The sequence below is a fragment of the Nestor notabilis genome, unplaced genomic scaffold (genome assembly GCF_000696875.1).
Source record: "Nestor notabilis isolate BGI_N333 unplaced genomic scaffold, ASM69687v1 scaffold6696, whole genome shotgun sequence".
In the NCBI taxonomy this organism is placed as follows: Eukaryota; Metazoa; Chordata; class Aves; order Psittaciformes; family Psittacidae; genus Nestor; species Nestor notabilis.
The window spans coordinates 7,058-32,792 of NW_009934178.1; the positions used below are offsets into that span (position 1 = coordinate 7,058).

Consider the following 25,735-nt stretch of genomic DNA (forward strand, 5'->3'; position numbering starts at 1 on the left):
TAACTGGGCTTGTTTTACAAACACAACTGGAAGGCAGAAAGCGTCTGTGCCTCTGTAACCATCCTCGAGGGGGACTGCATGGTACAGCTCCACTCAAAGTGATGTGTGAAAAACCTGGACTGTTTTCCAGCTGTGCATACACTGGTGACATATCCTGAAAGAGTTCACAATTTAGAGTCCCTGAAAAGAAGGGAACCTATTATAGCCTGGTACAGCATGTACAAAAATACAGTAAAATTTGCAAGCAGTATGAATGGTAACATATACATTCATATGCATCAAACATGATGCTAAAGTTAAACTTCTGGTGTCATGCAGAATGCTTCTATGTACCATAAATCCGATAAACAATACATAAAGTTTATTGCTTTGCATTTGTTTCAAGAACCAATTAGAGAATCACTTTTGACTGTGTATCTCTGAAAGTTATTGTTTAAGAAATAATGCATGCAAAAAGCATATTTCACGTAACATTTCTTTTAGCATATAAAATCAAAATATGTACTCTTTTGGAAAAGATTTCTTTTAATAAAGTGTACAATTTCGTAGAATTTTATCTTTTATAGTAGGAGGCATGTTTTTTCCACCACCATGTCCTATTACTCTCATTAGGTATCCATCAGTAGGAAGAAATGTGAACAAACCAGGTCTTCATTATACTGTCCATGAACTTGCTGCCCACAGTGACTTTTTTCTCGTTTTTTTGCTTCTTGCCTTGAGAATGAGTTGAGGATTGGGAATCAAACTCTTGCTTCTTCCTTAGGAGTTCACAGTGCTGCTATTAAAATGTCAGGCGATAGAACCTGCTGGGTAGGGGACTGAAGAGATGCTTTCTATATACTTACTGAGATTGTCAAAGCTTTTGGATAAGATCTCCAAGCTTGCTCTCTGGCTGCTTTTGGTTGGTTTTGTTTTAATTTCTCCTGTGTGTGGCTTTTTTCTTTTTTTTTTTTTTTTTTGTTGTTGTTGTTGTTGTTGCTGCTTGTTTGTTTGTTTTTCAAACGTTGGAAGCCTGATTTGTGCTCTGCTGTATTTGTGAGTCTTTGGAGAATTCAAGCTTGAGTGGGTTTTTTTTGTTTTGTTTTTTCCTTTCAGCAAACAGCTTTTTCTTTCTCAGCAACTTGGCAATATACAAAGTATCTGTGCATTTCTGTATGCTATATACCCAATAGTGTAAGAGGGCTGGAAAGATTTGCACTCTTGGGTTGGAAACAATTTATCATAATATCTGTACACCTGCACTTTTTTAGTCACAGTGTTTTGGTTTTTTTTTTCTTTTAGGATGGCTGCCTGGGAGAAAGAGCACTGCTGCATTCGCAGAATACAGGACATTTTCTTGAGATTCAGGATTGTTTTAGCAATCCTTTTACTTCATTTGTTCCTGGCTACAGCAGGCAAAGGTAAGACATTCTTTCCTCATTTATCTAGTGTTGGTATTCCAAATAAATAGCATTAGACTTGATGAATGGAACAGGCAAGTTTCTGCCCCCTTGAAATGAAGAGGAAAAACTGCAATTAACAAGCAGTAAACCAGTTTGTGCTCAGCACTTTGGATATACAAACCCTATGTTTAGAGTATTTGTTTTGATAAAAAGTCATTAGTGGTAACTTCTTTTTGGCTATGGATGAGGACAGGATGTAAACCCAATACGTAATAACAAGGAAAATTACTTTCTAACTATTTTTGAACTAGAAGTGTTACTATTTTCGCAACGTGTTGTTAAGTCTTTCACACTGTTCTTACAAAAACACCACAAGATCCTTTGAGCTTTACTCCACTTAGTCCGTGTATGAGCACAGAACATCTCCTGCATTGCTCTTGGTTGTTCTGAATATGGCTAGGGAAAGGATAGAAAGACCCAAAACATGTAACACAAATGATGTATTTGATTTTGACAGTCTATGCTCTTTATATAACAGTAAATTAAAAATAAATTCTCAGGGTTCTTGTACAAATTGGTTAACTGACATGGTGATGATTTTGTATGAGGTACAGAAGAATAAGCAATTTGTGTTTTATTCATGGCTGTTCTGTAACCTGGCAGATACAAGTCTGTTACCACTCAGGACCTCAACTGATACAGATTTACAATTTACATTTACAATTTACAGCTGTGCTTGTCATTTGTAAAATTCCTTATATCAATGGTGTGTAATACATTCATCATGTTAGTAATGTGCATGGAATATTAAAAAATCTAGAGGTGTTTTTTTCCATGTACTTAATGGATGAAACTGCTTCCTGTGTCTTGGCATGTTGTCTTGTCTAAGGAGGTCAGAGTTTCTTGCAGTTTAAATATGCTTGGTAAGTATGCCTGCTTAATGACATTGTACCAGCAATGAAATTTCATACATTTACAGACTAGATTAATTCTGATTCTAGATCTCCAAATGTAGTAATTTTCATACAGTAAAGCTTTTAGTGAGACACAGGTTGAGATTCAGGTGACAAACCAGTTACTATGATGGTGAGGTTTAACTTTGTGTGCTTTGAATAGTAAAAAGGGCAGGGCTGCTCAGCAGATGGTTGGATGTTCTCTCCTCATCTAAGGTGCAAAAGTCTGTTTGTGTACTCCAGGAAATACAAAGAAAGAGGAACTGTCTATATTCTTTCTGATATTTAGGACACTAGATAATTGTGATTTTTTATTTTTTATTTTTTTTTCTTATTTTTCCTATGGAAGATGTTTTGGAGCATGTTTTGAGCATTTCTTCTACTATGCTACCTTTCTGGTCTGTGGTGATAAACATGGCTAGGTTTCTGAGTGTGGTTTGTGTTGTTGGGATCCAAAAGAAGTAACTGTTGTCAGAGCACAGCCAGTTGTAGCTCCTTGGTTTTGTGGTCAGGGGTGGGTCTCGGACCACAGCTACCATTATGAGAGAAAATAAGCGATGATTAACAGAACTTCCAAAAGCTTTAAAGTAATGTCATCTCCTACTAACATTGCATCCACCCACATATCAAACAGACTTACTCAAGATGGTGATGATAATTAATTTCAGACTAATTCAATGCTGTACTGCATGTGTTCCACTTAGTCAGAAAATGCATTTCCCTGTTCCATGGTTATGATTTCCTTTGTGCTTTCCAGCATTCTTTGGGTAGGCAAACCATATAAAATTTTCCAAGCCTTTCTTGTAACAATTCGAGTAGTGCTTGTATCTATTCTACTAACTTTGGCACCCCTTTTTGGCACTTTCTGTGTTTTAACTATTTAGAGCAAAGCAGACCAAACTTTCTAGTTTCCAGAAGGGTAGATCTCTCTAAATAAAATTTTGTTAGTTTAAATTAGTTTGTTAGGCCTTGCATACTGATCGACAGTAGTCTTTTTGAGTGATACGAAGCCGACTAGGAGAATCATCAGCAGGATTGCTTTCATTTTCCATTATTTTTGTTGGTTACCTGCTGTAAAACTGTTTTCACCTGCAAGTTTATGTCCATTCTGACTTCTTGACAACTTCATAGTGTCGGCTCCCCTAAAGAATGTAATAGGATTTTGCAGCCATTTAGTTGATTCACTTATGGCACATAAGCACTGTTTTTAATCAATCATAGAACATTTTAATGTTTAACATGAAATCAAGCCTCTCTTAGAACTCACTCACTTCCAAAATCAAGTCTGCTGATACCTCAAGTCTTGATTAACATTTTTGCTCTGGAATGGATTTACAATCTTCTGATCTGGATAGTTAACAGTGACTTAAGTTTTGAAGCTATGTCAGGAAACTTCCTTAACCACTTTGGCCATCCCTGCATGCTCGACTGCTTACAGGAATTTTGGAGGGTATATGAGTCATGCAGTCATTCATACTGAATGAGTGAATTCATGCTGTAGGGTTAGGGCATGGGGGAAGTAGTTCTACTGCTTGCTGTTGGGTTAAGTATATTTTTCTTGTCCATTGCCATAAACCCATGCTAAATATTACCTCACAATTCAAAATATGCTGTCTGCTAGTTAGGATTTTCACCAAATTTAGCCTGTACCCTGAGAGTTTTTTTGTTTGGTCTATAGCCTTCTATGGCACTTTCGTGATGTATGTTGAGCTTCAGGAATGATTCAAGGTTGTGTAAGATGCCTACAGGTTTCTGCTAATTAGCGTCACAGAGAGTTAAAGCTATAGTATGCAACAAGTATAGTTATTAATGACTTTCCATTAAACTGGATTGATGTATTTTATGTTTCAAACTTTTTCTGGTAGCTCGTACCTATTAAGCTGCACTTGGAAGTTAGGAACCTCCTGATTTAATTTGTTGCTATTGAAAAAGAAATTTGAAAGTGCTCTGGTCAAGAGACAGATGAGTCAGAATTGGCCTGATGAAAGCTGGTGCTCTGCTGGGTTGCAAATATCACAGAAGAGCTAGCTGTGACCTTGAAAGCTAACTAGGACTATGACTGTAACCCACCTTGGAAAAAAAACCCAACACCATAAACTGATCCAAGTGCCTGGAAATTTGTCTTTCAGAGAGGAGCTAATGGAAGAGCTTTTCCCCTATATTGACTGATCTTTTCCTGTTACCCAACCCTGACTGATCATCTACCTCCTCTGGAGCGTATATAAAAGCTTCGCATATATTGATAAATAAATGCCTCCTGAAGGTGTTAGTAATGTGTTCTCTTGTATAATCTGAGCATCTATCAAGCTGTTTCATTTTTCTGTACTTATATTTCATGCACCATAGTAGTTTTTCTTAGATTTTGTTGCTGATGAGTGCACTATAAAGCAAGCAATCATGATAATGATTATGTTGTTGGAATGTGCATTTTTCCACAAAATAAGTCAGCTCCCAAGGGTTTACGTTTACAGCCACAAAAGCCTGTACTTTCCTGCAGTGGGACAGTGGGGGAAATGAGGACCTACCAAAACTTAACAGGTATGATCAAGTTCTAATGTTTGGGGCATTCTCTGGCACCAGTTATTTTACCAGTATTGACAGAGCCTGAAACCTTGTTTTCAACAGCAAATTTACTGTTGACACCTAAAATTCTATTTACTCTCACCGTTGAATTCCGAATTGCTGTCATCTCAATGCCTCAGTAGGTTAGCGATTGATAGACCAGATGTCTCTGCAAGTAGATGTCCTGGGAGAGAACAGGGAATGAGAGCTGGATAGGATTAAATTCAAAATACACCAAAACACATTTTCTGAAAGTTACTTAAACTTGTTCTCTTCTAGAATGTGGCTATTTTCTATCTTTCTTGCTGAAACTCTGCTGGTATGCAGCACAGGATTTAAGAATCTCGGGGCTGAAAAAAAAAAAATCACAGAATCGTAGAATAATTTGGGTTAGAAGGGACCTTAAAGATCAGCCAGTTCCAATCCCCTGCCACGGGCAGGGACACCTTCCACTAGAGCAGGTTGCTCAAAGCCCCTCTGTCCAACCTGGCCTCGAACACTGCCAGGGATGGGGCAGCCACAGCTTCTCTGGGAATTTATTCCGGTGCCTCACTACCCTCATAGTAAAGAACTTCCTTACACCTAATTTAAATCTACCCTCTTTCATTGTAAAGCTGTTATCCCTTTTCCTATCCCTACTTGCCTTTCTAAGTCTCTCTCCAGATTCTTGTAGGCCCTGTTAGACTGGGAGGTTGCTATAAGGTGTCTATGGAGCTTTCTCTTCTCCAGGCTGACAAGCCCTGTAGGAGTTTTTCTTAGATTGGGTTCTATCAGCTTGTCTTCTTAGGAGAGGTGCGCTGGCCATCTTCATGGCCCTCTGGACTTGCTCCAGCAGGTCCATGTCCCTCTTGTGTTGAGGACTCCAGAGCTGAACACAGTACTCCAGGTGGGGTCACACGAGAGTGGAGCAGAGGGGCAGAATCCCTTGACCTTCTGGCCACACTCATTTTGGTGCAGCCTGTGGCGTGATTGGCTTTCTGGGCTGCAAGTGCACGTTGCTGGGTCACATTGAGCTTCTCATCAACCAACACCCCAAGTCCTTCTCCTTAGGGCTGCTTTCAATCCAGTCTCTGTGCTTGGGCTTGCCCTCGCCCAGGTGCAGGACCTTGTGCTGGGCCTTGTTGAAGGTCCAGGTTTGCACAGGGCCACCTCTCAAGCCTGTCAAAGCTGCTCTGGATGGCATTCCTTCCCTCCAGTGTGTTGACCACAGTACACAGCTTGGTGTTGTCAGCAAACATGCTGAGGGTACACTCAATCCCACTGTCGGTGTTGCAGACAAAGATGTTAAACAGCACCAGTTCCAATACCGACCCCTGAGGAACGCCACTTGTCACTGATCTCCACTTGGACATCAAGCTATTGACTACAATTATTTGAGTGCAGCCATACACCTAACTCCTTATCCTTCCCTCCAGTGTGTTGACCACAGTACACAGCTTGGTGTTGTCAGCAAACATGCTGAGGGTACACTCAATCCCACTGTCGGTGTTGCAGACAAAGATGTTAAACAGCACCAGTTCCAATACCGACCCCTGAGGAACGCCACTTGTCACTGATCTCCACTTGGACATCAAGCTATTGACTACAATTCTTTGAGTGCAGCCATCCAGCTAACTCCTTATCCAGAGCCATCTATCTATCAAATCCGTGCTGCTGCAGTTTAGATATAAGGATGTCATGTGGGACAGTGTCAAATGCTTTGCACAAGTCCAAGTAGATAATGCCAGTCACTCTTCCTATATCCACCAGCACTGTAACCCTGTCATAGAAGACCACCAAATTTGTCAGGCACAATTTGCCCTTAGTGAAGCCATGTTGGCTGTCACCAATCACCTCCTTATTTTCCATGTGCCTTAGGAGAGTTTCCAGAAGGATCTGCTCCATGATCTTGCCGGGCAAGGGAATGACCTATTTCCCTGGGTCTTCCTTTTTTCCTTTTTTAAAAATGCATGATGTTGTTCAGAGAAGGAGAATGGAAGGCTGGGACATGAGAAGGCAGAACGGCTATTTCCCTTCTAGCACTGTTTCTGTATTTTATCCAGGATCTATTAGATGCAAAATACCCATGCAGTCCTGGGAACAGGAACCAGGATCTGTGATTCTCGTTTTGCCTGCCACTTGTCATCTGTGCGCTGCCGTAGATATTTTCTTTTTGTTCATGGGTTGGTTTACATGACACCAGGCCTGCTGGCAACAGATGGGGTACACCTGTCTCAAAGGGGGAAAAGGATCTTTGCACAGGAGTTGGCAGGGCTCCTTAAAAGAGCTTTAAACTAGATTTGAAGGGGGAAAGGAATAAGGCCAGGCTCACTAGAGATAAGCCTGGGGGCAGCATGCCAATATTTGAGGGATGGTGTGCTAGCAAGGTCATTCAGTCTGCCATCTTCTCGAGGTAGGATGGAGATCTGTGTGGTAGCAAAGACACAAGGGTTATTGATGTGTTAGAAACCATGGAAATGGTTTTGAAAACTCCTATGTAAAATGCCTAGCAAAGTGCTATACGGAAGAGTAACATTCATGTAGAAGATCCTTTTTAGAAATAAATCATTTTACAAATCACCTTTTCTTTGTTTAGATCAGGAAGATTTCCTAGGACGACATAAAGCTGTCTTTAAGACTGCATGTGAAGATCCTTGGATTATGTCACCAAGAATTTCTCTGCGTCCCTTGAAAGAATTCCTTGTCTGTGTGCACCTCAAACTGTATTCCTCAAATAGTCCCTGGACAGCATATGTATACAGTCAAGAAACACCTCACACCAATCTCTCTGCAGATAAGTATGATCTTGGACTTACAGGAGATCATGGTAAATTGAGGATATGGTTGTTTGGAAATGAAATAAATACAACAGTAGAACTTCATGAAAACACTTGGAACCAAGTATGTATCCAGTGGAAAAGTGAAGATGAGGAGATGAAGTTATTCATAAATGGAACAAAAAAAGAAAACAAAAAACTAACTGGGAAATTTAATTTCCCTGGAAAAGGGCAGTTCTTACTTGGCTGTTCAAAGGTGCCAGGCGCAGCTATGTCACCTAACCTGGGTGTGGCTGGGGAGCTGTACATGTTCAGAATGTGGGATCGAGCAAATATAAAGAAATCTCTGGACTGCGAAGACAGCGGCGTTATACGCTGGAGAAAGGAGGATTGGGTCTATAATAGGACAGTAGAAGAAGATAACTCTTTGCCATGTGGTAAGTACCAGTGCACCTCTGTTTTTAAAATCGTATTTTTGTCAAAAGTTGATCTGAATGTGTTTAACATTTGTCTTCCAGGTTTTACAAATTTTTTGCTATTAGTAATTTCTAGCTAAATGCTTAACGAGATCATGTGAGGATCTTCAGCTTTTGCCGGCTTTTATCCAAATGTCTAAAGTATAGCAGCAGTCCTTCAAACACTTTCCACTTGCTGCAGCTTTTGTGTCTGTCTACTGTCCATGTAATGGTAATGAGAGCACAATGCAGCCAACCAAAACTCCTTGGAGTATTAGGGCCTTCTGTCAATGTCGTCTTACAATATTTAATTTACACACCTTCTGTTCAGGGAATAAATATAGAGGAAAGCTTTGGTGGTCCTCATTCTGCACTTTCGCTGAGCCAGAACTTCAAGAAATGCAACTCTTCATTGCTTCACTGGCTCATACACCATCTTTAGCTGGTATGGTCTACATCTGTAAAGATTACTGTAAGCTCTGATTTCTTCTTGTTTCTGTATCAGTAATGTCTTCCTTTATTAAAATGGCCAAATGGTTTCTCACGCATTGCTCAAAATTATTCTCTGCCCTAAAAAGAACCATAAAAATCTTTAAACCAAACCAAGATTTTCTGAGAAATTGAGCTGAAGCAATAGAATGATCTTCTTTCTAGCTTTCCCTATCATATCTGTTGACAAGGAAGACAAATTTGATCCCACCCAAGTTTGTTTCAAGTTTATTCAACCACAGTAAATGGTATTACCCATGAAGACCTTCAGAGATTTTAAGGTGACTAGCATAATTGGTTCCTAAAATTCTTATATACCATAGATGCTTCAATTAAACTGTAGTGCCAATCTTAGTTCTCATCACTTTTATCTTTAAAAATTGTACCCATCTCTTTTGTGCAAACTAAAAAATATCTTTTAGCTATGTAATGTTAGAATCACTGCCTGACCAGGTAGATTAAAAGTGTCTTCGTAGGGGCATTAAAATGAGGTTACCTTATTAAAATAAGGTTTTTCTGGAAGAGAAAGAAATCTGCCTAACAAACCAGGACTCATGGGGAATGCCTCTAACACTAGGTCATAGTGAATGAAATGCCTTTGCTGGCCCGATGCTTTAATTGGGAGCACACAGTCTCTCCAGGGTTGTGTGATTTGGGAAAGGAGCTGGAGAAAGGATGTCTTTCTTCATGTATGACTGTGTTTGAAGGAACACAGTCCTAGGGCTGAAAAGGAGAACATTCTGGCTACCAGACAAAAGTTTGGTACAAAGAAAGTCTGAGAGACATCTGTCTGGATAGTGGGGTATATATTAGTCAGAGTGGTGAATCTGGTTATCTTTCACTGGGCATAGAAAGGACAGCCTTCTTGTTTTCCATTCTAGCCCTTTCTGCCCTGAATATAGAGTATCCTTGATCACCACGTGACAGCTTGGTTAGGCAGTGCCCAACTCCGGCCCCAACTGATTTATGATCTTAAAATTAGTGATTTAAGGGCTTGTGGAATCCTTTGTCTATCTGCAAGAGCTCCCTAGTAGTAGAGTGTGTAAGATGCATGGTTTCCAAAGCTCAAATTGAACTTTAATTATGCTGATAGAGGTTTGTTTCAGTACAGAAGCCATCTCTACTGCCAAATATGTTATCTCCTCTAGATAACTTGGAAGAAAAACAGCTTTTTGAAGAAAAGTTCACTTGATTTTTTTGTAACATTTTATTTGCCTACTTTAGCTGATTGCTGTCCCCCTCCAAATCAGCCCATGAAATGCATATATTTGGCAAATATCAGTTCACCAGTTAAACAAAACCAAAGCATTGACAGTAGGAGCATGTAATAGTCAGTGTGTGGCAATTTTAATTGATAGTTCTACTAGTTTTACATTCTGACTTCTTTCTGTAAGTTCCTCTGCACACCTGTGTAAAAATTACCTGATTTTGGAGGCTTCTCTATTTGTTAAAACAGAAGGACTTTGAGTAGTAAGTCTTCAAGAAGATCTGATTTTGCATCTATAAAGAACATAATTGGCAAAGGGCTAAAGCGTGGGAAAAGCTATGCCTCCTGTGTAGGACTAAAAGGTGAAAAGGAAGTGGTTTATTACAGCTGTAATTGTGCTGGAGGATAAGTTTCAAAATTTTTTTTTATGACCTGGTTGGCATTTTGTGCCTTCATAAAACAAGAGTTCGTAAAATATTTAGTCAAAGTTTACCATGATTTCTGTGATTTCTCCTTTGCTTAACCACCCAAAATCTTTGTGATTGTAAGCCAATAGCTAATTGGTGTTGCACAGGCAGCAATGCACTCCATTAAGAAATTTAGGTTGACTTAACACCACATTGTTAGTTTATGTTTCCTTACCTCTTTTTCCCACCTTTCTTTTAGTTGACTTTTCAGATTCTTCTGGTTTTATTATTTATTTTTATAATATTTCTTCAGATTACCAAAAATGTATTTAGTTTTTTCTTAACCATGCAAGATCTGATAAGGACCAGAATCTCAATTCTGGTAAGATTTACACATATGCTTAGCACTTAATGTCATGCTCAACTTTAACCAAGTATCTGACTCCCCAGAAGTGGATGGTATTACCTTTGCAGTAGTTTTGTAACTTCTGTGTCTGAAGATCTGCAAGAAAGGACATAAATTACTACTTCCCCATTTGTGATGAGGGCTGATCACATTTCTTGGACTAATGGAACTTAGCAGTAGCAAACTTTCTGGTCTGAGTTGAAGATGCAACTCTGCTTCTTTCAGTAACACAGTCTTCTGGTTCTCCTCTGCTTGGTGCAGCCATTACATGCTGAGCAGGTGTAAATACTGCAGGTAGGGCTAAAGAGGGGAGGAGGCCCACACACATTGTGCGTCACTAACCTGCTTAAATTCCTCAGGTTCCTTTGATAATTCCTCTTTTTCTGAGAATGAGAAATAGCGTAACAGCTGTGATATGGAGAAAGAGTGCCACAGATTGAACACATCTCACTTTAAAGATCTTCTGGTATTTAAAAATGTGTAAGTGAAGAAAGATGTGTTCTCTGATCCAAATGCCGACTTTGGAAAATCTCTATCATGTTCCTCGATGAATGATTTCTATTTGGCTATACTATTCTATTTAGCATACTTTCATTATATTACTATTGTTTCTGCATAATTCAAGGGAAAAAGTGCACTAAAAAAGCTCTGGGTGATTTAACAGAATACAAATCCACCAGAAGATAGATGAGCTTATAATGCTAAATGCCTGCAAAGTTATTTTAGTCATCTGTGAGCACTAGTTGTCATTTTTACCTGGGATATTTGCAAGTTGTCTTTAAAAATAACTTGACGGCTGGAAGAAACGTACTGTTTAAACATTAATCATTTCAGTTACACATTAAACAGTAACATTCTTAATCCGAATATAAATATTCAAACTGTTACACTGTGTATTTATGCAAAGGAGCACAGAGATGAAGGGATATCTTCTACAAATTTCAAGAAATAAATAAACCAAATTATTGATGGCCTAACTGTAAATAGTATCACTGACAGTAAAGCACTGTCATCTTGTTTGTGGTACAGATGCCTTAACTTCTAGCAGAAGTCTGGTGCCTGTTGCTTTTTGTTGCTTTTTTTGTTTGTTTATTTTTTTTTTCTTTTTAGAAATACAATTCAGTATTAATGCTGTGGCATTTTAGATTTGTCTAAACTGCTCTGTCCAACCTTCAAGATTAAGGTGTTGCCCCCTCTTTTCCTTGTATCTTTTTCACTCCCGTTATCACTGAGCCTGTTAGTGGTGTTGCAGGCGGGGGTTTCCGGGCTTGTGGAAGCAAAGCAGTAATGCTGATTGGAGAAACGGGAAGTGACTAGTGCCCTGTGTGACTGTTTCACCTTTGCATGCTCAAGGAAGAGAAAACTTCAGTTTGGGCTGTCATACTAGTTTGCAGGTGTGGGCAACAGGAGGTATGATTTAGGCTCATGTAATCCCTCTTAAAGGTTTCTGGAGCGATGCGAACTTCTGATGACTGGATCAGCTTTCTCAAAAGGGAGGGTGGAGTCCCAAGGCTTTACCTCCTCAGGCAAAAGGTGGAAATGTAGCTGCCGCTCATCCAGTCTGCATCCCAGTCTGTTGGATACAAAACTTTGGGCCGTATTGCTACATTTACTGAGCAGATGGTGAAAGCTGGAGGTGACAAAATAAAATATTTGCCCCAATACCATTTTCTTTTCTAAACCTTTAAGGACACAGTACTACAGAAACCTCTAAAAACTCTTAAAGGAAGTAAATGTGACAGGGAAAAAATACCTAACTCTGGAGTGCCTATTTGATGAGTCATGTACCACTCTACTTCTTACCTATTAACAGAATGCATGTTTGACCTTCCCTTTCTTTGCTCTCATTGCCTCCCTCTTATGTGATATCAAAGGAAGTAGCTTTTTGGAAATAAGCTTGCCAGAGAAGAGGTGATTTGATTCATCTCAGTATCTAACGTACAGCTTTATACAAACAGATAAAAACTGTATGTATAACACTATTTCCTAAAAACCTGTGTAACATCAAAGCTGAGTTAAAAATATTGCACCTACATTTTCTGTTAAGGATACTAAAATGAACTGGCCAAAGTTTTCTTATATTTGCTTCTGTCCAATAGCCAGTGATAATTCTTCCTTTCTTCCATGGTGCCACTGCTAAGAGTCAGAGCAGACATGAAGTGTCACAAGAGGCACCAAACAATAAAATTAAGATTGCACTTAGTTTTATCCTATGAACTTCTACAATGTGCCTTAGCTTAACTTACAGAAAAAGTCAATATGGCCTAATGTCTACAGTGGAACAACTGGGGAGGTGTTACTGTTACTAAGGCCTTGTATAACAGGATGGTTCGTTTTGGCAGAATGTTTATCCAGCTGAAAGGTTTATCAAATATTAAAGAGATCCAATCTCTTAATAGAAAATATGGATTTAATTTGAATATGAGAGTTGAATGTTTTATTTTCAGTGTCCATTTCTGTAAATCGATTAATTTTAGAACAGTACCGTTTGGAAATATTGCTGTTTGGGCTACTCAGGTTTATCAATGAGCAAGTCCTGTGAAATGCCTTAATGCCAGGTATTGTCATATGGTTGTTTCCTGGTAACACTGAATACAAATGGATAGTAGTTGCTGCACAGTGCTGGTAGCTGATGTAATACATACTGATAACTGTTGCCTGTGAGAATGTTTTGAAAAGAATTTGTATTGACTTAAAAATGCAGTGTGGAATTGACTTTTTGATCTAAAATGGTTGGGGTTGTTTTGTTTTGTTTTCTTGTCTTGTTTTGGTTTGATTTGGAGGGTTTTTTTGGTTCTTTTTATTATTATTTATTGCATGGGTTTTGGGGGGTTTTTTGGTTGGTTTTTTTGTTGTTGTTTTTGTTTGTTTGTTTGGTGGTGGGTTTTGTTTTTGGTTGTTGGTTTTTTGGTTTTGTTTTTTTTTTTTTCCCCCAGAAAGTGATATGTATCTATTTGGAAGAAGAGCTTCCACTTTGTCATTTCTGGAGGGAATTTTTACTGCAAATCAATTTCCCTGCCAGAATAACATGAATTTTTGGTGAAAAAACTTTGAATGCCATGTTTGCTATCACATCTTGTTTAGAAAATCTAGATTTTTTTACTAATTTCCTGGGTTGTTTGTATTCGTAAGTCAAAGCTGATCTTATCAGCAGTACACAGTTGTGGTTATCTAATGCTATTCTGTGGCGTCAGCCAAGTAGTGCAGCACAGGGAGACCAAGGTGTCCCTTGGGATTCTTCCGTTCAGATTCTGCTGACGATCTATTTGTGAGAGCTGACCTGGTTGAAGTTTCATGTCCGGACCTGGCTATGAAACAACTGCTCCTTACGTTCTCTCACCAAGTTTCCTGAGAGTCACGAGTCAACATGCATGACCCGTCTCCCTGTACCATCCCTGCCCATCCACACCACACAGACTGGGCAGGGTGGGTGTCCGTGTGGACTCTCTAGTTCGCTGCAGTTCAGACTCTTTTTCTCCTTCCCCTGAGAAAGCACTTTAGTTGTTGTCTCAGGCTTGCTCAAAGGATGCTTTCTGCAAAAGTTTAAAGGTGATCATGAAGTGCTAGGTAAAACAGCACTGAGATAGGGGAGTAAGAAGCAGCTGCCAGTAAGTTAGTTCTTTCATGATGTTGTTATCTGCAGCTAGGTTCTAGCTATTTCTCACTCCTCCACCCTGGAAAAATTGAACTGTTGCTGGCAGAGTAGGTTGCCTGAAGACAGGTGAATCAGAAAGGGTACTGCCTTTCCAAAAACTTTAAGAAAGCGTGTACTGAGCATAAATTAGATTGGCAGTAGGGAGAAGAAAATTACATTTTTAATTCTTCCAGTTGGAGATAGAACATTGTATATTGTTCATACTTTAAGGGCTTTTTCTGTACTCTCTTAAGTTACTAAATAAAAAGGCAGGCTGTGAGTGGTGATGCGTTTGGTACAGGGACCAGAACGACCCCATCTTGACCAGTGTGTTACAAAGCTTCCTTCTTCTTTTCTTTCCCTTTCGGTGAATTGAGTTTTGAATTCTGCTTTGTTTGATGGAGCAGCTTCATCAGGACATGTCAAGACCATCCCATCCTAAAAAAGCCAGTAGACTGTTAGTTAAGATCAGTCATTCTGAAGAATGCTGTAAGCACAAGGCTGTTTTGTAGACAGGGCCAGGCACTGGTATCTCTCAGAGTTATGTCACTTTGTGGATTTAGGCTTGAGTACTGTTATTCAAGTATTTAGTCTCCTACCAGACTGGAACTGCTAAAGCTACAGTGGTTCCCATTGTCATACAAAGTCATATGGGAAATGAAGGTTGTCACAATGCAAATTCTTGTTCTGAGGTAAGCTTTTTGCAGCTGTGGTATGGAGCGATGGCAGGAGTTGCTAAACAGGTTTTATACCAGTGGAACAGTTTCCTCTGCCTGTACAGTCTTGGTTTACCAAGCTATTTGTGTCGGAACAGTACAAAGTGATATGAAGACAGTAAGGGGCATGCTGCTTTTGTTTCTAATGATGCATGTTAGTAACAGATACTGGTGCTTATTTAATGGAGTTGCCTTTTTCTTCAGAAACAAATAGTTCTTGTGGGGACCTATTCTGTCTCCCTTGCACCAACAAAAAGAAAGAATAATACTGAATAACGTTATTTGCCTATTCATTGCTGGAATGTTCCCTATTAGAGAAAATATAGAAAAGTGTTACTAATGTATATAGTACTGTGTTTTACAATAGGATATTTGGTATGTTGATTTGATGACCCTAAACTAACAGTGTTGCAAATAAAAATGCATGAAGCAAATAAAATGAGGTTTCGTATACGTAAGCATTTTCTTCCTCTTAGCAATAGTAAACAATGTAAGGGAAATAAATAAAAATAAAGCCCTATTCACTTTCTTTTCTAGTTCTTAAACACAACAAAGGAGGAGGATTGACAAATATAAGTGAAATTAAATAATGTATGACAGCATCTCCTCCTTCCCCCTTTCTGTGTGCAAAGGTGACTCTGATAAAAGACTTGGTTAGTGAACTTAATTTTGCACCTTGATCGGGAAGAAATCTTATTCTTACTGGTAATTTCTAGCAACTGCAGGCATGTGGATATCGTGCTCTAAGAGAAGTCATGATTAGATTTCTATCCAGAAAAAAGTATCCCTCTGATTATTCATGCCATTATAAGAGATGCTCCAGACCCTTAATAATTTTAGTAGCCCTTTGCTCCAGGAGCTCCATGTCTCTCTAGAACTGAGGAGCCCAGGACTGGACACAGCATTCCAGGTGGGACCTCACCAGGGCTGAGTAGAGAGGGAGGATTGCCTCCCTTGACCTGCTAGCAATGCTCTTCCTAAGGCAGCGCAGGATGCCATTGGCCTTCTTGACTGCAAGGCCACTTTGCTGCTGGCTCACGTGTTGTCCATCAGAACCCCCAGGTCCCTCTCCTGTACTGGAGTACCAGCCACTTCTCCCAGTTTGCATTGTCAGCAAACTTGCTGAGAAGGCACTACATCCATTCATCCAAGTCACTGATAAATAAGTTAAACAATACTGGACCCAGTACAGGCCCTTGGGGGATACCACTAGTTACAGGTCTTCTGTTAGACTCTGTGTCACTGATCACAACTCTCCGAGTTCTGCCATTCAGCTAGTTCTCAATCCACCTCACAATCCACTTGTCCAGCCCACACTTCGCAAGCTTGGCTATGAGGATGTTATGGGAGACAATGTCAAAAGCCTTGCTGAAGTCCAGGTAGTCAACATCCACTGTTCCCATCATCTATCCAGCCAGTTGAACCATGATAGAAGGCAATCTGATTGTTTAAGCATGATTTTCTTTTGGTGAATCTATGCTGACTACTCCTGATCACCTTCTTGTCTTCCACATGCTTAGAGACAGCCTCCATGATGAGCTGTTCCACACCTTTCCAGGGATTGAAGTGAGGCTGGTTGGCCTGTAGTTCCCAGGGTCCTCCTTTTTGCCCTTTATGAAGACACTGGTGACATTTGCGTTCATCCACATGCACCTCTTCTGATTGCTGTGACCTTTCAAAGATGATCAAGAGTGGCCTAGCAGTGACATCCACCAGCTTCCTCAGCACTCGTGGGTGCGTTCTGTCAGGGCCCATGGACTCGTGGATGTCAAATTTGTATAAATGATCTCTAACCTAACTCTCAAGAAGACTTCCTTTTTCCATATCTTCTTCCTGGTCTCCTGGGTCAGGGGTTCCTGAGGGCTGGCCTTGGCATGGAAGACTGAAGCAAAGAAGACGTTTAGTACCTCTGCCTTCTCTGTGTCCTCTGTCACCAGGGTCACTGCTGCATTCCATAGTGGGCCTACTTTTTCCCTAGTTTTCCTTTTTATTACTGATGTATTTGAAGAAGCCCTTCTTCTTGTCTTTGACAGCCAGATATAATTCCAAATGGACTTTGGCTCTCCTCATCAAATTTCTGCATACTATGACAACATCCCTGTATTCATCCCAAGTGGCCTGTCCCTGCTTCCACCTCATGTATATCTCTTGCTTATGTTTGAGTTTCGAGAGGAGTTCCTTGTTTATCCATGCAGGTCTCCTACACCCAGATCTTCCTGTTCATTGTTTAAATGTTCTTTGGTTGTACAGTTCTTGGGCATGTGAGCATTTACATAATGTATACGCACATCATGATGTAGATGTGTTCTCAAAGTGTGTCTATTGTAATTTGTAAGTATGTATGGAATAAAGCATCCGTGTCCTACCTGGCTCTCCTGCGCTGTGCTTTTTGTTTGTTTCATTTCTCTGTTTCTCTTTGAATTAATAAAATTTCACTTTTTGAATACTTCATCAGCATTTCCATAATTTTTGCAAAAATATTTGCATGAAAGCACAGTTGTGTGTACCTGTGCTTTTTTTGATTACTGCTATTTAGTCTGCTTCATCTTCACTCCAGCAAATGTGCTGAAAGGATTTCTGAAGATGCCCTTCTGATGAAGGGCAGTGGGAAGGCTCACAGGCTAATCTTTGTCTTCCATAAGGATAAAAGTGATAAACTGTGTAAAAAATTTAACTCAAAAGAGTTCAAAGTCAGCTTTCAAAAAGACTTGACATACATTTTTCAGTGGATGCAGAACAGTTTTGCACACCAGCTTGAATTGAGGTGAGGAGCACATGTAAAATGGTTGCATTAAAAAAATTATTTGTATATATGCATCTGTAAAAATGTATATAAAAACTTCTGCTCCTAAAAAATCTTCTTCCTTTGTAGTTGAAACTGCTGCTACACTGCCTGGCAGAAGAGATATAACAGGTATGTAGGGGTTCTGTGTAATCTTTTTCCACATGGTTCTTATATTTTAGAAAGTGAATAGGATGATTGCTGCTGCTGTTACTTTTTAATTCATAGTGAATAATATGCAAATATTTGCAAATGAATTATCCATATCATCCTTGTGGCTTATTAGTATATTTCATCATGCAAAAATTTCCAGAGAAAATGAAAATAAGGTCACTGAGATGACTGATTCTCCTTTCATTGCAAAAATTAGATTTATATTTATCCTTTGGAAAGAAGCTATTACTAGTTTTCATTAAAGCAAGTAAAATAGTCTGAGCAAGGATTCATGGAGTGATTAGCATTTCAGAAACTCCTTGTTAACTATATGTAACCAAAAAATTCTGGGTTTCTGCAGGGACTTTCAGTATCTCTGACTTACCTCTTCTACAACAGGAAAGGCTTTATAATATAATTAGTGTATATATATTAGTATGTGTGTACAATATATATACAATAAACAAGTAACTTGAGTTTTGAGGGAAGATGCTGAGCTGAAATACCTTAAGTATATTTTTGTAAATAGTGTTTCATATTTGCAACCAGCTGTTCTTTAGGCTATATATATATATAGCTGTGACTTGACTTGTCAATGGCACTGTCAGATACCACTCAGTGATTGAAAGGGCTGTTTTTGAAGTTGCTCTGTGAACCAGATACCAGATTTCCTAATTTCTTTTTGATCAAAATACTGACTTGTAACAACATTAAAGATTTAGTGGGTGGCGTTTGCTATATAAATAGTTGGCTGGCTGCTATCATGATCAGAGGTTCAAACTTGAATTAGCTTTTTAGATTGCTGTTTTTTGAAGGATAGAAAAAAGAATAGATATGTATGGGATAAATTTGCCAAGTCTCAGTATTATTATACAAAGTCTGAGAAGAGTTCTTCGTACCCAACTATAGCCGTCTGGTTATGTATGCTTGATTCCCATCCCCAGAATTAGCAAGACACCCAGGGTAGGTCTATGGCTTTCAGGCCGGTGTGGCACATATCTTGGGTAATTATTTCTATTTTCTTAACATTATACAGTGCAAACAGTCCAGTATTTGTTGAAAAGAAATCGTCTTCAGATGAATTCTATTTGAATTCATAAAAGTGGTAATTTTTTCTTTTTTCATCAGAGTTTGTTACATCTGCTTTTTTTGACAACCTGGAAGTGTTCTTCTGGTAAGCAGGTGTTGCCCTCTTCTGGTGAATGCAGTAAACTTTTGATACATAACGAAGGGCTGCTGAGGATGGTTATGTATGTGTTAGGAACTTCATTATGTTTTGGGGTTTTTTTCTCTCCTTTCCCCCCTCCCCCCCCCCCCGAAAAAAGGTGATGATTTGGGAGAATCGGCTGTAACAACCATTTCTGGTAAGAAAATCAGGACTTTACTGGTTACTGCAATGTTTGTTGCTTCCTGAGAGGTAAATCTGCTTTTATCTGAGGTAATGCAAAAAAGTTGTAATGTAAATAAGTTCCAACACTTAAGATTTTTTTATTGTTTATTTTTGAAGAGTAAATTAATTTCTTCATTGTTCTTTATAATAAAATAGCTTACCTTATAGGGTCACTCATGCTTTGTGACAGTGATGCTTGGGGACAAAGGAGGGGCAAGTTGTTTGATCAGGAGGCTGTTGTCCAGTAACCTGAAGAGTGAACAGTTTGCAGAGATGGCAGAGGAGAAGCACTGTAGTGAGAGAGCTCGCTTACATCTCCTCCCACTCTACCAGATGTGCATATGTCATTTCATGTGGTGTGGTATACTGCATGCGCGTGCACACACATGCACACATGAGACTCTAATAACTTCTGGGACCAGAGATGATGAACATTGTCTATGAAAACAATTTTTTTTTAATGAAAAATGTAGACACACAAAAAAGGCTGTGTGAAAGCTTTCTTGCTTAATGTTTACTGACATATCATGCTCTGGAGAAAAGAAATAATTCAGACACAAACACACATGCTTTTGGTTTTTTGCAGATACGTCTTTTTCTGGGAATGGTTAATCTTTAACAACTGCAGCCAATTCAATATTTGTTGTAGTTTATACCAAGCCAAATAAAACAGATGAAATCAGCATTTAGTTTTCACTCAGATTCCTCATATTTAAGCTGCTTGTTAGTGCCTTAGAAAATAATTTGTCTTCAGTATTGTTACTTAAGAACCAAAAATGCTTATTTGGTTATTATATATTTATTTACTATGGTAATATATATAATTCTTATATATATTGTCAGAAAGAAAAGCTCCCTTTCCATGTAATGAACTTGATTGCTTTTTTGTATTGATACATAACTATCTTTATGCAAACCCACCAAATTTCATTTATTATACTTAAAATACTGCTCCTACTAATGATAGCAATGCTTTTAGTACAGAAGTTTGGAAAGCATAGTGTTCTTCTGCTATGAAGTTGCTCTGACTCGTTTTAAAAAAGTCACTAAGTTGTCATATTGGAGTGATATAAAGTGGTCCTCTAACCACCTTGTATTCCTGTGCTGGCACCTAAAATATGCTTACTAAGGGCATCCTTCCTAAGCAATATTTAAGTTTTCTTCCGTTGTCTTGATGTAATTTTCTTTTTGTTTTTGTTTTTTCTTTTGATGTAGCTCAAAAATTTTGCATTCTTACTCTGTTTCATATATATATATGGCTACTGTCAAGATACAGTTTGCCAGACCCAGTGTGTCATCTCTGCTCATGACTTTGTGCAGGAAAAGATTCTTGGGGCTAAGCACTTATCGCTATTGGGTGTGCCAAATTCATCTGCATCTTCCAAAAGAATGAAACCAGTAAAGGAACTTCACTGAAGGAACTCCATCACGAGCTGTTTGTATTCAGTTACTCAGATTTTTTAAATAATGTGAGCATTATTTCAAATACTTATATTGAAATAATGTGAACATTTTTAACAAACAATGCAGTTGTTTTTAAAATGGATCTTAGATAAATAATGTATTCCAAGTTTTGCATCTTTTTTTTCCAAAAATCATAGAAATAAAATATTATATTAACACAGTTTTAACTTCTTTTATCTTTTTTTTCCCCCCAGAATCCTCTATTATTACTTATATCATGTATCCTATTAACCCTTCAGGCAAGACTTTATTAATGTTTCTCTTATTTAGATTTAGTTAGATTTAGATTTTCTTTTTTTTCTTTAGATTTTATAGATATTTATTCAATTTGTTTTTTATTAGGTTTTTTAATTGTTTTTACTGTTACATTTCTTCTTCAGATATGACTTCGGAGAAGACTACACAAACTGCAGGTGAGAAATAGCATGAAGAGAGTAAGGTCTGAAGGGAGATGTTTGTTGCATTCATGAAACGTTGGGGGTTCTAATAACTGTGATTTGTTTAGTTCAGATTATTTTCTTACACAATCTTAAAATTTTATTTATCTACAATCTGTATTTTAAGTCTACATGGGTAGGGTTTTGAATAGCATTTAACTGACACTGAGCTCTCCCTTTTATTCAAAATAATACACTGCTTACCAAAGCCCAAACTGGGTATATTTATGTTTAGCAAGTATGTAGTTTTTTGATGTATCTATCTATAGAATGTTTTCTGTACTTTCTGATGCTATTTAAAGTCTTTACAGAACTGAAATGTACACCCCTTTCCTTAAAGGGACATGATACATACTCTTGCTTCTATGATTCTATATATGTTCTTGCAATGACTTGCCAAATAGAATCATTAAAGACTCAATCAGAACTTGCTGCCCCTTTTTTTTCCCCGATGTTTGTATTTGAAAACAAGGAATAGGCTCATCCCATATCAATACAAATTCCTACATGTCTGTATATGAGCTAGACATCCTGCTATTCTTCATAGTTGATGGACAGAAAAGACACATTTTTAGAACGTGATCACCTTATGCTGAAATGCTCATGTACAATAGGTTAAATGTGAATCACAACGTTAAAAGCATCATTTTCTCCACTGAATAGAGGGAGCCTAGAGTAACTAGCTCATATCGGGACATAAACATTGGATTGGATGGATCTCACTCTGAACAGCGCTTTTTATTTCCCATTTCTCCTGGAAAGACAGAGTCTAAAGTGGAAAGCAGGAAACTTACTTTTGTGACATGTATTTCATATCATATTTTTAAGTTAAAATGTGAAAAGTTAATTTTAAAACTTTTTTTTTTTTTTTAACAGAAGCTCTTAATGTTACTGATTATTACTCCACTGTAACACCAGGTAGGATTCATATATCCCCACTTGTCTTCTTTTATGCTCCTCAAAATTTAAGTGTGTGTTTAGGAAGTCTGCTCCCAAATATTTTTAAAAGGATCTTTTTCCTTGGTATTATGGTGTGTTCTGTTAGCAGTCTGCCTTATGTCGTATTGATCTCCAGCCTGGTAGAAGGTTCAGTTCTGCAGTGCTTGCCTAAATGGCCACATACAGAAGAGTCTGGTTTTTGTAAGTCAGAGCAGCAGGTTACCACAGAGATGTAAGAAGCACAACCTCAGGGACCATGTTTGCTTAAAAAAGAAAATCCTCATGCCTTTTAGTATATTGAAGCAGAATGAATCCAGTCACGATATTCTCAGAGCAGATCCAGTCTATAGGAGTAGGCTGAATTAATTTTTTATTATCCAGGTAGGAGCCTGATAGACCGATCAGAATGTATTTGCACTGAATTAGTGCAAGTGGTAGAAAAACTGGCTTGCAGCCATACTGGCTAGTATAATTGGACTGCGTGAATGTGACCTGCAGAAGGTTTGCAGTTATGTTATCTGATGATCTTTGAGGGTTGGAAGCACTAGTGATTTTTGATCTTTTATCCTCTACATTGCTATTTTGTGCATTTTGGTGGCATGCAGAGATCCTAAGTGAGACTAGATGTCACACCAGTGGGTGCTCTGTAAAGAGAAAAGACTGATGTTAGTTTTTACTTTTGTGTCGCTCCTGGATTTTGTGTTGGGTTTTTGTAACTGTTACTCTTTATGTAGTTGACAATTTTGACAAATTCAGTTATTTATTAACATTTTATTTCTTTAAGGATTGTTTAAAAAAAAAAAAGTGCTGATATATTTTTCATAACTATTTCACTGACAACTGCCAACACCAAAGGGAAGGCAAACTTACTACTGCCTGAAAATGTTTTCTAATAATTTGATTATTGCCACCAGCTTACAGTCCGTACCCTCTGATGGTTGGTTGTTGATAGTGATGAAATTGACGAAGCATCAAGCTGTAACAGGCAAATATTTGTACCACAGAGAGAGTAAAAAATTTTAAATATTTCTGTTTCATTTGGTACTGGCTAATGGTAACAGCAGAGAAAATAGCATTGGTTTTTCTGTCAATGGAGGCCAATCTATCTGCTTAAGTAAGGAAAGTTGTGCTGCTATGTTTTTATGAACAAGTGTAGGAGCTTTGTCTCAGATGTAAATATCTTTGTGGTCCTATGTTCTGAGTTTATACAACAGAACCATTTATTTACAGTACCCTTAATGGGAACCATGTTATTTCTTTGCAGTGTAGGTAGTATTAAAAATATGGGAGCAGCCAAAAGCTTGCCATAACGAAAGACATGTTCTACTAGATTAGGGTATACATGCTTGCTGTTATCATAGTTTGAATTCTATCAGGTAGAACAGTTATAGTTTCATTCTATCATAAGTAGCCATAGTAGGATCCTCAGAAGCAGGTAACATACTACCTAGTGATTGAATATGGTGATATTTGAAGAGTTTATTTATGATTCTGTGATTCTATGATATGGTGATTTCTGTTTTATTTTAATTAAAAAAAAAAAAAACGAAACAAAACAAAAACCAAAACTAACCAAACAAACTACCAAAAACCCCACAACCAACCATTTTCATGTTGGTCTTCCATGAAAACTGTTACAGAAAATTATTAAAAATTAATTAATCAAAGCCAGCATGTTTCACTCTGAATACTAAGTCTTGGAAAATGTCATGTAAGTGACCTAAAGAAGTGAAGACTAGACAGTGAAATATTTCTAAAAGGTAAAGACCTTTACATTTAAAACATTGGAATGATTGTAAATATGTATGTTTGTCAGTACTGGGTTTAAATTCAACTTTTTTACTCATTGGATTTTTTTTGTCCCCCAAAAAACTATAGCAGGAGAAACCATTGTATGCAACATAACACCCGTTTGTAATTTTTCAGGTTAGTGGTTTTCTCTTTCCTTTTTTTCTTAAAAAACCCATGTCTAACTATTTTCTATTTTTAGTAAAAATTAACTTTTAATTGTTACGTACAAGCTAGCTCTGTAATAAATTTTCTTGTGAATTTAGAGAGATTTTGTATAACTTAAAAGGGGGGGATTTTAAAGTAATGTTTAGTCTATTGTATTTTTTATCTTTGGTTTCTTATCAAAGGATACACAGTTGCAAATAAGAATTACAAACCTGAGAAAAAAAGAAACTAGTATGCTGTGGTGGATGCTAATGCCTGCCGTATTGAGCCTAACTGTATCAGGAATAGAAGTTGAAATAGTGTTTAGGAGAATTATTGTAAAAGCCTGTGTGTGTATAAAAAGTGTAATGTGACAGAAAAGACAAACAAAGTGGAAAGGGCTGTGATGTTCCATTTATGTGTGTTAACAAAAACATATTAAAAGAAGATTCTGTTGCTACATGTTGCTGCCTTCCAAAACACTGATAAATGGCCTTTTGTGAGAAATACTTAAGAAAATGAGGTCACTTCTGCCAAGTAGCCATATGCAGAGTACTTTATAGATGAGAAAGAGGCAGAATAAGTAACTGCACCCTACTCCATGTTTCCCTATTGACCGATGGAATAAACTGCTAGATGGTTTGAGTGATGTCATGTTTGTATTCCTGTATGGGTCTTTTATCAATAGCCTTCTCTGAATGTGTGGCTGCAGGAAGAGAAGTGCCATAGAGATCCGTTTTTATCTCCAAAATGGACTTTCCAGCTCTCAAGGAGTGATGAATGATGCTTTGAATTATGGCATCCTGAAAGTTCTTTAGTACCCAAGGGAATAATTTTCAGAGTATCACTTTGCCCTTACCCACACATTTTATTCTCATTGTGGGAGTTGGAGTTGTATTAATAGTAATATGCAATGGGGTTTTTCTGTTTGGGGGGTGGGAGCTAGGAGGAATTTAGAGACAATCATCAAAACTAAATATACAGAAAATAATGAAAGCTATCGGACTATTTCATTTATGGCAACAGTAAGTGAAGAGACGGAAGAACAATTGCAAAAATAGTGAATGAGCAGAAAAGCTAGTGTAAGTACTCTTGTTTCCTTTCTATTGTAACACAAGAGAGTGAATTTCTAATTTCTCAAGGAATTTTACATCATGTGGTTTAGTGTTGATTTTCTTGACTTTTTTGGTTTTAGTGTTCTATGTGGGGAAGGTAAAACTTCAGACAAGTGAAGAAAGTACCACATCACTAACTGTAGAAATAGTAAGTATTCTTTCTTTTAAAACTTTATTCTACAGAGGTTGAAATTGTTGTGTTTTTTTTTTTTTTTTGTCTATGCTTAAAATACTGGTACCTTAACATGATTCTTGATATTGCTTGTATAGTTTTGTTTTATTTCAAATATAGTTTGCAGTGGAGGGATCTGCCCCCTCTCTCTCTTGAACAGTTGCTTTGCAGCTAAATTTTAGAATTTAACTAAGGAAACTTCATACAGGAAGGGCCTGTATTCTCTGTGTAGCCACTGAAAGGAGGGGGAAGGCGTGGGAAGTCTGGAGAGAGGAGCTGCCTAATTAATAATTTACATTCATGCATACAGGATCTTCCTTTGGATATTAACTTAGGCAACATGGAATCATAGAATAGTTAGGATTGGAAAGGACCTTAAGA

At 38.0% G+C, this 25,735-nt stretch overlaps 1 protein-coding gene across 1 annotated transcript in view; it reads left to right on the forward strand.

The window, feature by feature from the left end:
* The first annotated feature begins 1,282 nt into the window (after positions 1 to 1,282).
* The window catches only part of GPR64 (G protein-coupled receptor 64), a 46,429-nt gene continuing 21,976 nt past the window's right edge, over positions 1,283 to 25,735 (forward strand). The window contains exons 1-9 of the mRNA XM_010017200.1: positions 1,283 to 1,400; positions 7,473 to 8,090; positions 17,840 to 17,881; positions 18,857 to 18,865; positions 19,243 to 19,266; positions 21,137 to 21,169; positions 22,070 to 22,111; positions 24,011 to 24,058; positions 25,263 to 25,330. Coding sequence (XP_010015502.1) covers positions 1,283 to 1,400; positions 7,473 to 8,090; positions 17,840 to 17,881; positions 18,857 to 18,865; positions 19,243 to 19,266; positions 21,137 to 21,169; positions 22,070 to 22,111; positions 24,011 to 24,058; positions 25,263 to 25,330 — 1,002 coding nt within the window. The remainder of the gene's footprint in view (positions 1,401 to 7,472; positions 8,091 to 17,839; positions 17,882 to 18,856; positions 18,866 to 19,242; positions 19,267 to 21,136; positions 21,170 to 22,069; positions 22,112 to 24,010; positions 24,059 to 25,262; positions 25,331 to 25,735) is intronic.